Source organism: Mustela nigripes, chromosome 1, assembly GCF_022355385.1.
Source record: "Mustela nigripes isolate SB6536 chromosome 1, MUSNIG.SB6536, whole genome shotgun sequence".
Lineage (NCBI taxonomy): Eukaryota > Metazoa > Chordata > Mammalia > Carnivora > Mustelidae > Mustela > Mustela nigripes.
Window position 1 is genome coordinate 35,498,195 of NC_081557.1, and position 14,651 is coordinate 35,512,845.

A 14,651-nucleotide genomic window follows, 5' to 3' on the forward strand; every position below is an offset into this window, starting at 1 on the left:
TAATTTTACCAGGGCATTTATGACAGTGATTTTACCACTGTAGGCTGTCCTGTAGGTCTCAGGAGAATAAAGTTGAGTATCAGAAGAATCATAAGATTTCAGAGATGGAAGGAACCAAAGAGATAAGATGGTTCAGCTTCCTCATTTGACAGATGAAGTAATCAGGGACTGGCACAGTTTGTAAAGAGCAACACGTGTGCTTTTTACACAGTGATACAGAGTAGTTCAGTGGAAGGCACAGGAGACTAGGGGTCTGAAGGCTAAGAAGTTTGTTCTAGATCTGTTACTGGTTAGCTGCTGGACTTTGGGTTAGCATCCTAACCTCCTTGGTCTCCATGCTCTCTGAATAAAGATGCCTTTACGTTTCCTTCTAGCAATATGCTCCGTACTTGTTTTGTTTTGTTTTAAGATATATGTTATTTAATAGTATACATAGTTCTTTACATTATAGGAAAATCTCTTAGGAGGTATGATATATATCTCATGAATTAAAACAAATCTGTGGTGGCAATACCGTACATTTTTCCATCCTTTGTATTGACATTTTTGAGAAAAAAAAAATCTTCAAATTGATCAGTTGCCACCTAATATTGAAATAGAAGTTATGTTTTTGGAGAAGATATTCATTCTTGGTTTATATGGCTTTGGTGTCTTTAACTTGAGTAAACTGCATCTGGGTTTCCACATTGTAAATTCAATAGGTATCTGAAATCAAGTGCCTAGATTTTGAAAAAATAGAATTCCCAAGATTTGTTTTTTGGTTTTTGTTTTTTTGGACAAAGACATTTGCTTAGCTGGTCATTAATTTTATTGTGACAGTCTTTGTTCATACAATAAACATTAGAATAATAAAGTCTTGCTGGTGCAAGAGAGATGGTGGAGATGAAATTCACCGTTTTAAAAATCATGTGTTCAATTTTCATAGGAGTTCCTATACTTTCTACAATGAAACTTTCTGTGAACTTGTTACTGAAACAAATAGTTAATCAGAGAATATTCAGGAACAAATATGCATCATGCCTCTGTAAATGAATACAAAGTTGGAAACCGCATCTAAGTAGGAGTTGGGCTGCCACACAACTGGATTTGCTTAAATCTGCACACTTTATAACTCTACTTGGGAATTGCAAACTTATAAATAACCTTGCAATTGGTTAAAACCATATTAAAACCATATGAATGAGACAGAAAGCATTTGGTTAAAGGGGTTCAGTTAGCACTATAATCCTGATGAAACTAATTTAACTCAGTGGCTCCCAAGCCTAAAAGGATCTCATATCTTCAGAGTTAATGCTACTTTATCGTTTATCATTTGATGATCAGTGACAAGAATCTAAGTGTATGTTACAGGAGATATACAGGGCGCTGTCCCTGCCAGGGGTGTGTGGAGAGAACTTGCTTAGTTTGGTGTACTCTTCAAATCCTGGGGGAAACTTGTCATACATCATTTGAGAATGTTTTTGAAAGCTCCATAAAACACATCCACAAGAAGCTCTGCAGACATCAGTTCATTTTAGCAGGCATCTGCTGCCTGCTTCTTCTGTGGTTATGGGGCACAGGCCTCGCAGAAGACAGAGAGGGATCAGGAAACACTTTCCCTCCCCTCATGAGTTTATGGTCCAGGGGCATTTTTTTTTTTTCAGCACGCTGAGAGGTGATCTGAACAGCTTGCCTCACGTGTGAATCTTCTGGAATCTTGAAAACTTTGGCCAAGCCATTATGAGTCTTCTTTCCTTTTAATGGAGAACTTCCTCTTCTTGGAGAATCCCAAAGAGATAGAGAGAAAGATAGACAGAGTTGTCAACTGCTGCTGGATCCTAATGGTAAAAGCTTCCAGATAATTGTTAATGAGGCAAGTAAGACAAAAATTTGTTGCCTTACTATTTGGTATTTTTGGAGCAATAGTGACAAGAGCCTTTTACGATAGAAAAGGTGAAGGAGACATTGTATTTATTTGCTAGGGCTGCCATAACGAATGTCACAACTGGATGGCTTAAACAACAACGTGTTTTTCTCACAGTCCTTGAGGCTGGATCTTCAAGAGTAAGGTGCCAGCAGGATCGATTTCTCCTGAGGCCCTTCTCCTTGGCTTGCAGATGGCTAGATTTTCACTGTGTCCTCACATGGTCTTTCTTCCATGGGCACATGTTTCTAATGTCTCTCTCTGCATGTTTCAAATGTCTCCTCCCCTCCAGGACACCAGTCAGATTGGATTGGGGCCCAACCTAAAGACCTCATTTTAATTGAGTCACTTCCTTACAGGCTCTGTCTCCAAAAAGAGACACATTCTGAGGTGCTAGGGGTTCAGGTTTCAACATGTGAATTTTAAGAAGACACAGTTCAGCCCCTAATAGCTATCTTGGCTTAGTTTGGGTATTCTCAAACTCTTGTGAAGCTGTTTTCTTTGGGATTGCAGTACCTAAGGAACTCCAGTGACCAAATGCTTTATGTCTCCATTCGTATGGTTTCACCTGGATTATTTTCTCTAGAGATGTTCTTGTATCTCTAGGGGAATTAAACTGAAATTAATATGATGTTAAATTAATATGATTTTAACAGTTTATTCTGTTGTCCTTTCATAAAATATTGGCATTATCAACTTATTCAAAGAATGAATTGCTAATGATGGATAGCTAAGCAATGTAACATGAGAGTGTAGAAGAAGAATATTTGAAGGTTGTGGTGGTGGTTGAGATTTCAGGAACGATTCTTACAGAGCCCTTTTGAATAATAATAACTAGGCAGACTTCCTGTATCTCAGCACCAGGCCAACCCTGATCAGGATGTCACTCTATTGTTCAACGGACACGCCCACCTTCCTTTGTACTTATCCAGCTTTTAATCATCTACATCTCATTGTTTTCAAGAAGGACTTTCTAAAAATTAATTTAATTTTATTTGAAAGTAAAATTAAAATGAATGAAGAGAGGAAAATCATTTTATCAGGATTATCAGGATTTAGCAACCAGACTACCTAGTTATGTTCCAACATCACGAGAGACACTAATGATGTACAGATAACATTATAGACACCGCACCTTAAGGAGTAAGCCGGGGAGACGTGTAAACAGATATATAAGTCCATTTTTGTAGCACCCTTTCTATAAATAGGATGTGGTGCTGGAACAAAAGAGAAAGTGACCATTTGTGCACAGAGCTGGGTGAGGGCAGTCAACAAAGGAGTGTGTCCAGGAGAAATGCTTTAATTAGGCCTAGATAGGACTAAATATGATGTTATCAGTAAAGAAAGGTTGTTCCAGAAAGAAGGAATGGCATAGGCAGATTCACAAGGCCATACAATATCATAACTCTGTTGTTTGGGAAACTCTAAGAAGTTCCGTCTTATCGGAACAGAGAATATAAACTGGAGTGCGTAGGACCTAGAGCCGATAAGGAGAATAGGAGCAAGATTGTGAACGGTTGTCCTAGCTCTCCAGAGAAGTTTGCTTCTCCTTACATGGATGATGGGGAGTACTGAATGCTTGTAAATACAGGAATAACAAGAACCAGGTACTATGTGGTTACTAAGGTTGAGATTTAAATTTAGTTCTGTGATGCTTAGCAACCGAGACAAAAAGGAAAGCAGTTTTTGTTTATATAGTTGCCTCGTTGATACAGGAGAATGGATATTGGCCTTTAGATCAGGACACTATCTTCATTAGTGTTTAGCTTTGAAACATTTAGCAAACACTAAATAATATCTTTAACATAAGTGGATATTTTATGAGTTGCTTTATTTTTGCTAAGCACTCACACGTATAATCTCTTATTTCATCATCACAACCCTGCGGTGTGAGCATTTTCTATTTTATTTTACAAATGAGGAAACGGGCTCAGAGAGATCACATGGTAATTATGTTGTCGAGTTATGATCCTAAATTCACCTCAGCACAAATACCGACCTAAATTTTGGTTAAGTGACTTAAATAAAATAGAAAAAAATCTTCCTGAAAAATGAACAAACAAACAAAAAAAACCATTCTGAAGCCTCACCTTTTTCTCTTGGAAAACTGATAGTAAAAGTAATATTCTCCCTTTAGTATTGACACAAAGGTTACAGAAAATATTCATTGAACAGAGCCTTGTACATAGTACATGATCATGAATGACCCTCTTTCCTACCTCCACTTCAATGCATGTATTTATGCTATGGGGGCAAACATAGTTGAAAAACTTAGGTCTTAACTAATTCATGAGTCCTAGCACAATTTTGGTGTTAAGGGTGTATTAAAAGCTAGACAAATTAATAGTTTTAGCTGACAAAATGTCATTTAACAATGAGATTCAATAATAACCCTCATTTCTCCCAGCTAGAGTCTTTATTACCATGATTACTGTCTCTGCAAACGTCCAAATACCACTATGAAAGTAAATCCCAGTGCCTCCGAGGTAACTGCTTCCAAACAAGAATCGTCTTTTTAAAAGTACATGTGGTTACTTTCTAGTGTAAAGCCTACATTTCTGATCCTTCACCAAATTACTAAACGTATTATAAAGGATATTAAATAAAGGCTAATAAAGTGATAGAGCTTGTCAAATCAATACAAAGGAAGCCATATGTGTGCTTAAGTAGTATTTCTTGGGAATCACATCATAGCAGGATATGTCCAGAGCAAGGAATTAGAGCGAGTCTTTCAGAGTAAGATACAGACTCTCTCTCAACATTATACTTAGCATTGTCCTGCTTAAAAGAGAGAGAGGGAGGGAGAGAGAGACCTTTTTATTTTGAAAGACTCAAGTGCTAAACTGCAGAAATGCTAAGTCAAACCCAAAAACCTCTTTTTTCATAAGTTATAAATTCTATTGTGTCCCCTTAATATTGCTTATCTGTCTTTTTTTATAAAATATTTAAGTTTTTTTATTTCCTTGTTTTGATTATTATTATGTATATTGCCCAAAGAGACATCATCACAAGTGGAGTGTCAAGTCTAAACATCTCTATCACAAACTTGAAATACTAGAAAATTGGTAGTTCCTGCTTCTTTGGGACACTTGTTTGTACAGGGTTTTTGTTTGTTTGTTTGTTTGTTTGTTTAATGTAGGTAAATCAATTATGTGGCCTTGTAAAACCTGCAAGGATTTATAGGCAACTACTACTAAATGCTGTGTATAATATATAGAAAAGGTGTAAAACAAACTCTTGGCTTGAAAAATCTTCTGATCTTTCAGGGGGAGCCTTGGATGTGCAGATGAACCAAAGTTCGATTTAAAAAAAAAAATAGTCTATAACTGGGGCCCATGATATAGGGAGACTAAGAATTTTTTCTATCAGAAAGCAGGTAGCTCAGAGAGGTGATAAAGTTCACAGACAGCTTGGGTTTTTCAATATGAGTAGAATTTGGCAAGGAGGAAGAGAGTAGGAAGGTTATCATAGTGGCAGGGAGGTGAGGAAGAATAAGCAGGTGTGATCGTGGTGTTATTATGGGAAGGCGAGTAGGATGCTGTCCACCCCGAGCAGAGGATGTATGGTGGGAGAGTTGTAGGAAATGGAATTTTAGGGGCACAGTGTCTGAAGGGCTTGAAAGCCAGGTAGAAGAGTGCCAGTGGGACGCAACAGAAAGCAGGAGGGTGTGGAAGGTTTGAAACCAGAGCGATGAAGTGGGACCCAGTGAGGAGTGTGCATCGATGGACCTGGAGGGCAGCACCACGGTCAGGCAGTCCAGAGAGGATGTGGTGGCCGCGATCTGCGAATGCGCGTCTGAGTGCAGAGGCAGTTTCTGATGAGGGGTAGGGCGGGAGAGGAGGGACCAGGGTCAGGGGCTCTGTGAAAGAAGTCAGCAAGCCTGGATGAGGGGCTGAGCGCGGAAGAGCAGGGAGGCGAATCCTAGTGCTGGAAAGAGAGGACAGGAAGGCAGGCTGCCTCAGGAGAAAGCTGCTTCTTCGCTTTCTGTTGGGGGAAGTTTTCCTGGGTCGGAGAGAAACGAAGGCTGGGAGCTGGGATGAAGTGACAAGATTCTTCTGGAGAATACTCCACGACTTCCACAAAGCCGGAAACTTGGAGGAGAGATACTATCTCAGGACACGGTGCCAGCCTTAGAGAATTCCTGTTCATAATGCGAGTTTTTGTTCTCACTCTCTGAGAACTCTGCTTCAGGAACACGCACGAATGTGGCTGCAGGCTTTGCAGTATTAAGTTTCCCTTCAAAACTCCTTATTATTACATATTTGATATTTCAGTATGTATTTTAGGATATAACAACAAAATTCTTATTTACTTAAAAAAGACTCATGCCCACATCCCCACATAGGAGATAGGTGATTCTAAATTTGTGAGCAAAAAGTTTTTTAATTACTTTTACCTAGTTGCTATTATGTATATTTGATATGTATACATCTATATAAAATATTGTAAAATATTTGCATAAAACATATATGCAAATATTCTATAAGCAGACTGAAAATCAGCATAGAGTATACTAATATAAAATATTTGATATTTGATATGTGAAAGAGAATTATTTTTTGTCCATTTTCACTGCAGTGTAGGTAATGTAGGTAATGGCCCCTTCGGTGTATGTTCTGTGGCTGCTGTGTATGACCCCCTGACATTCTTAGAAAGAAGCTTTGAAGAAAGGTTGGTAAAGTACCCCTCATCTATAGACCATTGGAATAAAATATATCACATCATTGTCCCTCCATGTCTAGTTGTCAAATGAAATATATTTGTAAATCAAACGAGCAAAAAGCTTCTCTCGGTATTTACCGATCTCCACTTGAGTTTGCAGAAAAGGGGACCTTGTTGAAGTGAGTCGAGGTCTGCTGTAGGCTGGTCAGTGTCAGTAATCCTGACGGGGGGGTGGGGGGAGGGAGGTGCCCAGCACATCCCACAGTTCATGTGGTGTTTTCCAGGAGATGGCTGTGATCAGTCATCTCACAGATGGTTTGAAAAAGGCTTGTCTTGCTGGCAAGCAAACTGTTATTTAAGTACACAATCCACTCTACTACTGAAACAGTTTTGCCAAACTTATCCAAGTATTCTAACATGCTTAAAGATGGTATAAATATCATTTATTGCTAGCAGTTTTCTTCAGACTATATGGAATGTCTTCCTGCTGCCTGATCTAAGTGTCCCAGTTTACATTATGGCCTTTACTGCCTCTGTTTGATGGAGTGATCAGTAAAAATTTAATGACACTATAAAATAATAAAAATGTCATTAATTTACCACGGATCTTGGATGCAGTGGTTGTAAAGTTACATTAATAAACAGAATATTTTTTACAACAAAAAGCATTGTTACGGGGGAACGTATAAATAACACACATAAATTTAAGAGCAATTTTACTGTTAGCACACACATTATTATGGAATAGCCAATAAGTGTATAAAACATAGTATATAAAATTTTATTAAAATATACTGTGCACATCAAAAATTCAGCTTTTATCTAAGTGCAAAGAAAAGCCATTATTGTGTGCTTACTGTTTCATTGCTGTTCTTTCCCCATATCACAATTTTACATTTGTTGCCAGTAAGAGGAAGTTGATTTTTTTTTTTCTTAGATGGAAGCAAGGCTCTGTTCTTTTAGTCACCCCAAACCCATTCTCTTCCTCCACCGATGCAAAACCAAAATTGATCGATCTTGCCATGGTAGAGAGGGAGAAGTTGCTAATTTAATGCAAAGTTAAAAATAATGCCCGAGGAGTTGAATGGTTTGTTCAGTGACTCTGGAAATAAGGGATAATAATGCAGCAGTCTATCTGTCATCAGTGAGGCTGCCCCGTCATTGACTCTGATAATATGTGAAGATGATGGATGCCAGCGTCTTGTGGCTTGTAGCATTGAACATTCATCAGCTCTCACTAAAGGGGGCTTTATCATTTCAATATCTTTACTTAATATGCAACATCTATCTCATACATCATAATTTCAAAGCACTTAGAGAGCCAACAGTCCTACAACACAGCAGAGCTGACTTTCAGACTTTAATTTTTTTCAATAACTTTTATGTTGCCTGCATGTTTTGTGACTGACAATGCATAAGTAAGCGTCTGATCACATCACTGCATGTAAAATGCACCTTGTGCCGTCAACATGAAGATTGGGGAATGTTCCTGGGGAGGTTGAGATTCAATTAACATCGAGCTACTTTGCTTACATCTCCAAAATATCTTACTCCGGAGACGTGTGCATTGTGAGAGCTGGTTCAAGTGAGTGGAAAAATCTGGAGCGAAGAATTTGCCTCGCGCTGTCTGTATCTGGTGGATATAGGGGTATACTCATTGGCACTTACTGGCCAGAAGTTGAAGCCTCTTATAGCTGAAGGGTCTCTGAACGAATCTGTGCTCATGTCCGTGTCCTGTATCTGCCAGGCTCACATCGCACCTCCCAAGCTTAGCCCAGCTGCCTGGAGCTAACTTGTAGACATCAGGCCCTCTTATCTTATGGTTATGTGGCTGGCAAATAAATATTCTGAGCTATTCTTTGAAGAAGGAAATCTTCTGGGAGACTAGGTAGAAATGTATATGAAAGGGCATGGCTTTGCAGGGTCCTTCTTTAATCTCAAACACAAGTGCTTAATATTACCAAATATAAAAGGCAGCCCACTGCCCAAAACAATTTTTATCATTGATTTATTTTCTGCCTGTTTAACAAGTGTTTCATGGGATATTCTTCCTTGACTTCTACTCTGTCAAAATATTGATATTTTATAAGGAAAGTGTCTCTGCAGAAGAATGTTTTTTTTCAATGAAGTCAGAAAAATGTATGACTTCAAAGACACTGTGAATGTGTTGTTGAATGTTCTGAATGTTTTTTGTTATGATTAAAAACAAGCTGATAATACTGAATTGTGAGTGCACTTCATTTTTTATAAAAGAAAAGATATTATCATCATGTAAGCTTTGTTGTCTTAGGATTTTACAAACCATGGCATGTAATTTTCCCTCTTCTCCTTCCCTGTCAAAATATTGATATTCTTTCAGGAACTTTATTTTTTTTTTACCGAGAATATTTTCCGGTAAAATCAAAGAGAATGAATGACTAGAAAGATACTTGAAATATGCATATTGATAGGTAGCACGGTCTGTTGATTTTCAGAGAAAGTTGTTTTTCCCCCCATGAAAATACAGCTAAAGGTTGTTCTTCCAAGAAGATTGCAGGTGTCACATCAAAACTCCTTTTGCATTTAACATAGGGAAAGCATTCACATGCAAATATTTGAAATGCGAAACAATGTGATAAAACAAAGGTTGAATATTTTGCTTTCCCTGGTACTACTCATCTTCACTTTAATTCTTTTTCTTTACATCATGACAACCAAAAGTGCTACTCCAAAATAGAAATTGGCTGATTAAAAGCAGCTGTCCTCCCCCCACTCAATGTGTGAAACTCCCACATGGCTTGTGGTTGCTTTCTGTTGTGGCCTGCATCTGGGTTAATTTGTTCTTGTGCAGTGGTGTTTTCACATCAGAAGATATTGGGGAACCATGCCTAATTTGCTTTTTATTTTCATTCTGTTTTTTATAAGTGTCGTATTTCAGAGGTTTGCCCATAGCCCACTATTGTAACTGGTTAGTATTACCCAGTTGGGGAAATTCATGATTATGATTTTGTTGCAAACCTTTCCTAGACATGGTGCTAGATGAAAGCAAGGTTTATGCTGTGTTTTCTTCCAACGCAGATTTCCACATATTCCACGATGAAGGGGGAACTGGAAGACTTCCTGCACAATTTGACTGATGGGAATTAATTATAGAAATATAATGATATTCAAAAATAATCATATTAGAAAGCACAAATGTAGTGGGACTGTACAAATGAGACACAGCCTCTATCAAGTAATTGTATGTTTGCTCTTTAAGAATATTTCCAAGTTTCTAAACATCTTACAGAAGAGAACACTCACAGAGTGTTTCCGTCTAATGCCGAACATGCTCAGTACAGAACTAGGTCATTGAACAATAGACCGAACAGCAATCAGCACTCTCCTGCTGCATAATGCATTAAGTATAACATGCAGAAACCATTCCCGGAGCTGGAAGCTGCTATTTCATGTCTGTAAATTCAAGCTGACATGACATTTAATATTGTTTCATAGTAATGAACAACAAGGTTTCATTCATTCATAAGCACCACACAAAGCCAAGTTTGAGTCTGGAGAGTAGCGAGGAGGCGAGAAGGGGACACGCGCTGTGTTTTTGCAGACAAGAACACCATCTTAGTGACGGTCAGTGAGCCCTTGGCTACTGATCCAGAGAGCTGCAGAGGAAGAGTTCCATGTGCTATTTCAGGCTCCTTCTCCTAGAAGAGCTGGTTCACAAGCATTGCATCCTTGAGTTTCCCTCCTATAGCGGCAGGAGATTTTCACTTTCCTCACTTAATGGCTGGGCGAGGAGTAATCTCCTTTTTACTTCCTGGGGAAGTTCCAGTGGCAGCTCCCAAGCAGAATAAGAGCATCCGTGCCATAATCTCCTCTGGCTGCTTTGAAACATTTGTTTTTGAAATCCTCTTGCCTAAAATTCTGATTGGTATTTTCACAAAAACACCAAGGCGAACTGTGATCTCTAATTGAGAAAATTCCTCTCCCGTGAACTAGCGGTAGATTTTAGCGGGGATTGTTCTTTCACGTTTTGCACTTCAGGCTCAAACCTTTCCCTTGTGTTCCTCTTAGACTCCTGGAGCAAATCCCAGTGAGAGAAGATGTGCAGTGCTGCCCGGTGGGCTTCCTGACACCGGTTTCCTTTCCTTGCAGGTACTTTGCGTTAGACGCGGCCAGCGCTATGGGTGCCGCCATCAGGCTTTAGCGGAACCTTCCTGAGAGCCTTTCTGAACCCACTGTTGGTCAGAAACAATGTTTGTAAATCCAAGTCTCGCCCACAAAAGCGAGATAGAAACTGGAAGGAAAAAGTGGCTGCTTCGGAAGCTAGAATAAGCCTCTGATTATTCTTTCCTCTAGGAAAGAACACGCTTTGAGAATCTGGGGCCCCAGTTAACAGGAAAGTCGAGTGAAGATGGGAAGCTGGGCCCAGGTGTCATCGATCTTACGCGGCCGGAAGATGCAGAGGGTGAGTAGCTTTGCCCTAGCTCTTTGCTGCTGCTCTGGGAGGTTGTGACAGTGCAACGGAGTCAGCTCTAGGACCTTCTGCGGTCTTCCCTGAGACTACCGGCTGGATTTGTTTGGCAAAGCAGAAGAAATGCTAGCCTCCGTTATATATTAGAGCTGAGAACGTTAAGAGGTAGCTAGATTCTATATTACTGAACATACAGCTGTTCATGGACTTGAAGGTGCCACTTTCCAGTTGCTTAATAAAAGGACCCTCTGCCTTCCAGTGAGTAACAGAATCCTGTGTGTCATCATCCGTGTCCCTGAATTCTTGCTAAAAAAGGACTAACAGACAAAGGAGGATATTTTTTTTTTAACCCTAAATCAAGTGAGTCCCAGGTGCAGCCAAACCATTTTGGAAACTCCGTGATGGTTTGCAGCAGATCCTGCATAAAATTAATTGCTTGGGCAAGGCCCAGCGTGTGCCCGAGCACTAAGCGTTACTAAAATCTTTGGAAAGTCTGGGTGGAAAGACCAGCTTCACTCTCAGTGGGTTTACCCACAGCCCTATCAATGCCTGTCCACTTGTCTTCCCTTTTTGTTTGTTTGTTTTAAATGCACAAGCAGCAAATCAGCAGAAATTGCTCCCCAGAGGCTGGGTGCAATTTATGAGTTAGGTCAGCACTTCAGTAAGTAATGTTGCCTGGTTATTTACTGTGTCCTCACAGAGTAGGGACTGGTTTTCCCGTTAGCTGTTCCTTTGGCAGAGTCCCTCCCACCAGTCAGGGAAGATTAATTTGTTCTCTTCTGAGTAACACAATACTTCAACCAACTTGGGTCCCAGCTGAAGTTCTTTAGCTCGAGGAGAAGAATCTTACCATTATCCTCTTCACTGGCAGAATTTCTTTCAGGACCCTAATCCCCTGAAAACACTCAGAGACATTTCATAGCCACATCTGAACTGGGCCTGGCTTCTGTGGAAAGCTTGGGGCCATCTCAGCAGTTCAGCAGTCCGGGGCATGAGTGCTAAAAGATGGACAGCGTCAAACATTAGGAAGCAGGGGCGCCTGGCTGGCTCAGTGGGTTAAAGCCTCTGCCTTTGGCTCAGGTCATGATCTCAGGGTCCTGGGATCAAGCCCTGCATCGGGCCCTCTGCTCAGCAGGGAACCTGCTCCCCCCCACACACACCTCTCTCTCTGCCTGCCTCTCTACCTACTTGTGATCGCTGTCTGTCAAATAAATAAATAAAGTCTTAAAAAAAAAAATTAGGAAGCACTTCGGAGTTTCCAGAAGGCAGATTTTTAAAATACCGAATAGGAGAGACTGATGTTTAATGATAGTTTTGGGGACAAGGTGTTAAATTCTGATTGGTACATGTGTGGGGTCTGGGGGAAGGACAGGGAAGAGGAAGAGAAAAGGAGGAGGAGGAAGGGAGGGATAAAGAGGACTCAAAACCAGATATACACCCACTGACTTTTGTGAAGAATGGGTACCAAGAGCACAACTGATATTTTATAGGTGGTTAGAAATACAGGTTTTTTTTTTCATGAGGATTGAGGTTCCTTGGTCTCGGGGACCAGTTATTCAGGTCTGGGCTGTCTCAATTCTGTTGCAAGGTCATACCACAGAGTACCCAAGTGTTTGACTGAACACCGTGAAATATTTTTCATCACTTTGGAGGTTTCAGTCTGTTCATTTTTCCATAGACTAGGAGGGATAGGGTTCTAGCACCTTATCCGTGTTCCAGAAGTTCTCTTAATCTGTCATCCTTCCTTCTTCATTGGGTTTCTTAACTGTATAATGGCTCTACACATGGTCAGTCCCCTCTCAATAATGCTAATGTTTTAGTTAATGATACCATGGGCTCGGTAAATTAAAAAGCATGATCGGAGTGACTAACCATTGTGAAAGGAGAAAATGAAAACCTTAACTGTAGGGAAACATATCACATAGAAATATTTTTGGAAGTTCCGTTTATACCCAGATCATCAGGATTCAGACCAGTTTCCTGGCTACTTTGGTTTCTGTTCCTGTTGTTTGTTCATTAGCAAATATTTTTGAAGCCCTTACCTGCCAGAGACTGTGCTAAGGTTTTACACCTTTTCTTCACATAAACCTTCCACAACTCTGTGAAGTTATTATTTCTTCTCCACTTTCCAGATGAGAATATCAAAGGTGAGAGAAATCAAGTAACTTGCCACCAGTCACGTAGGGTAGAGCTGAGAGTTGAGAACCCAGGCTCCTGAGCTCCATACTTTACTGCAGGCCATGTAAACACAGATAAATACATGGTACCTTCACTTCTCTGAACAAACTCCTTGTGACCTTCCTCAATATGACCCATTTCCTCTCCCTAAATATAGCAAGTCATGCCGTACCCCAGCTCTCGTGTTACTCGGTCACACAGAGCAGCAGTGCCTGGTGAGTGTAATAGTAGAAGGGCTGTAGTGGCCCAGGAGCTTAAGGAGCGTGTGAAAACCTCCCTTCAGAAGCTTGCCCAGAGTTGCCATTGAGACCTCATGTGCTTTGGGGGACTGTGAGTTCATGAATGGAATCAAGTTACTGGCTCTCCGATGGACAGAAGCGCCCTGCCTTTGTGAGGACGGCTGGAATGGGCAGCAGCCTTCTGCTGACTTCGGGATATTTCCTGGCGTCTGCTCAAGTAAGAGCTGATTGCAAAGCCTGCTGGGGTTACAGTTCCTATTAAAGTCAGAGCAGATAGCAGGTACACATGATACTTCTCTCTACTTCGCTCCTTCGCATTTCCCTTAACAGGAAGAGTAGGCAGGGACTGCAGTAAAAGAATAACTATGACTTATAAACTCCTTCCGTCAGCTTATGGTCTAAATAAAAAAGAACAAAATAAAACATTACTGAAGTGTCAATCATGTGCCAGAACTAGACACTAGATAAACCAAGGGAAGCAAAACAGATATGTTCCTGACCTCTTGGAGTTTAAAGTCTAGTGAAGGAAGACAGAAATTTGAAAGGGAAATATCTACAGACAGGCAGGCATAATTACCACTGAGAAAAGTCCTAAAAAGATCAAGACTTCGTTGTGCCCCATAGAGATTCAGAGTGAAAGCTACTTAGGTCAGCTCAGTTGGCCGGTGAGTCCTGCAGCTCTAGCCTGGCACATCACCTCTTCTCAGTCCACCCGTGATCATCTCCATGTTTCCTCTGGTTTGGCACGGCAATTAAAATGTTTTCCTCAGCTTTACTGAGATAGAATTGATATATAACAGCATAAATTTCAGGTGTACGATGTGATGGTTTGGTACCCAGACATATTAGGAGATGATTACAATAAAGTTAGTTAATACCTCTATCACCTTACATAATCTCCTCTTTTTTTATGAGAAAATTTAAGATCTACCTTCTTAGCAACTTTCAAGTATATAATGCAGCATTGTTAATTTTAGTCCCCATGCCGTACCTTAGCACCCCACAGCGTATCCATCTTAAAACTGGATGGTTATGGGGCACCTGGGTGGCTCAGTGGTTTAAGCCTCTGCCTTCGGCTCAGGTCATGATCCCAGGGTCCTGGGATTGAGCCCCACATCGGGCTCTCTGCTCTGCAGGGAGCCTGCTTCCTCCTCTCTCTCTGCTTGCCTCTCTGCCTACTTGTGATCTCTGTCAGATAAATAAAAAAAAAAAATCTTTAAAA

The 14,651-nt window shown here is 40.4% G+C and overlaps 1 protein-coding gene across 11 annotated transcripts in view; it reads left to right on the top strand.

The window, feature by feature from the left end:
- The window catches only part of SOX6 (SRY-box transcription factor 6), a 596,201-nt gene that overhangs the window by 542,105 nt on the left and 39,445 nt on the right, over nucleotides 1-14,651 (top strand). For all 11 annotated transcript variants that reach the window (XM_059407840.1, XM_059407831.1, XM_059407851.1 and 8 more), the window contains one exon: nucleotides 10,898-11,006. In XM_059407840.1, coding sequence (XP_059263823.1) covers nucleotides 10,898-11,006 — 109 coding nt within the window. The remainder of the gene's footprint in view (nucleotides 1-10,897; nucleotides 11,007-14,651) is intronic.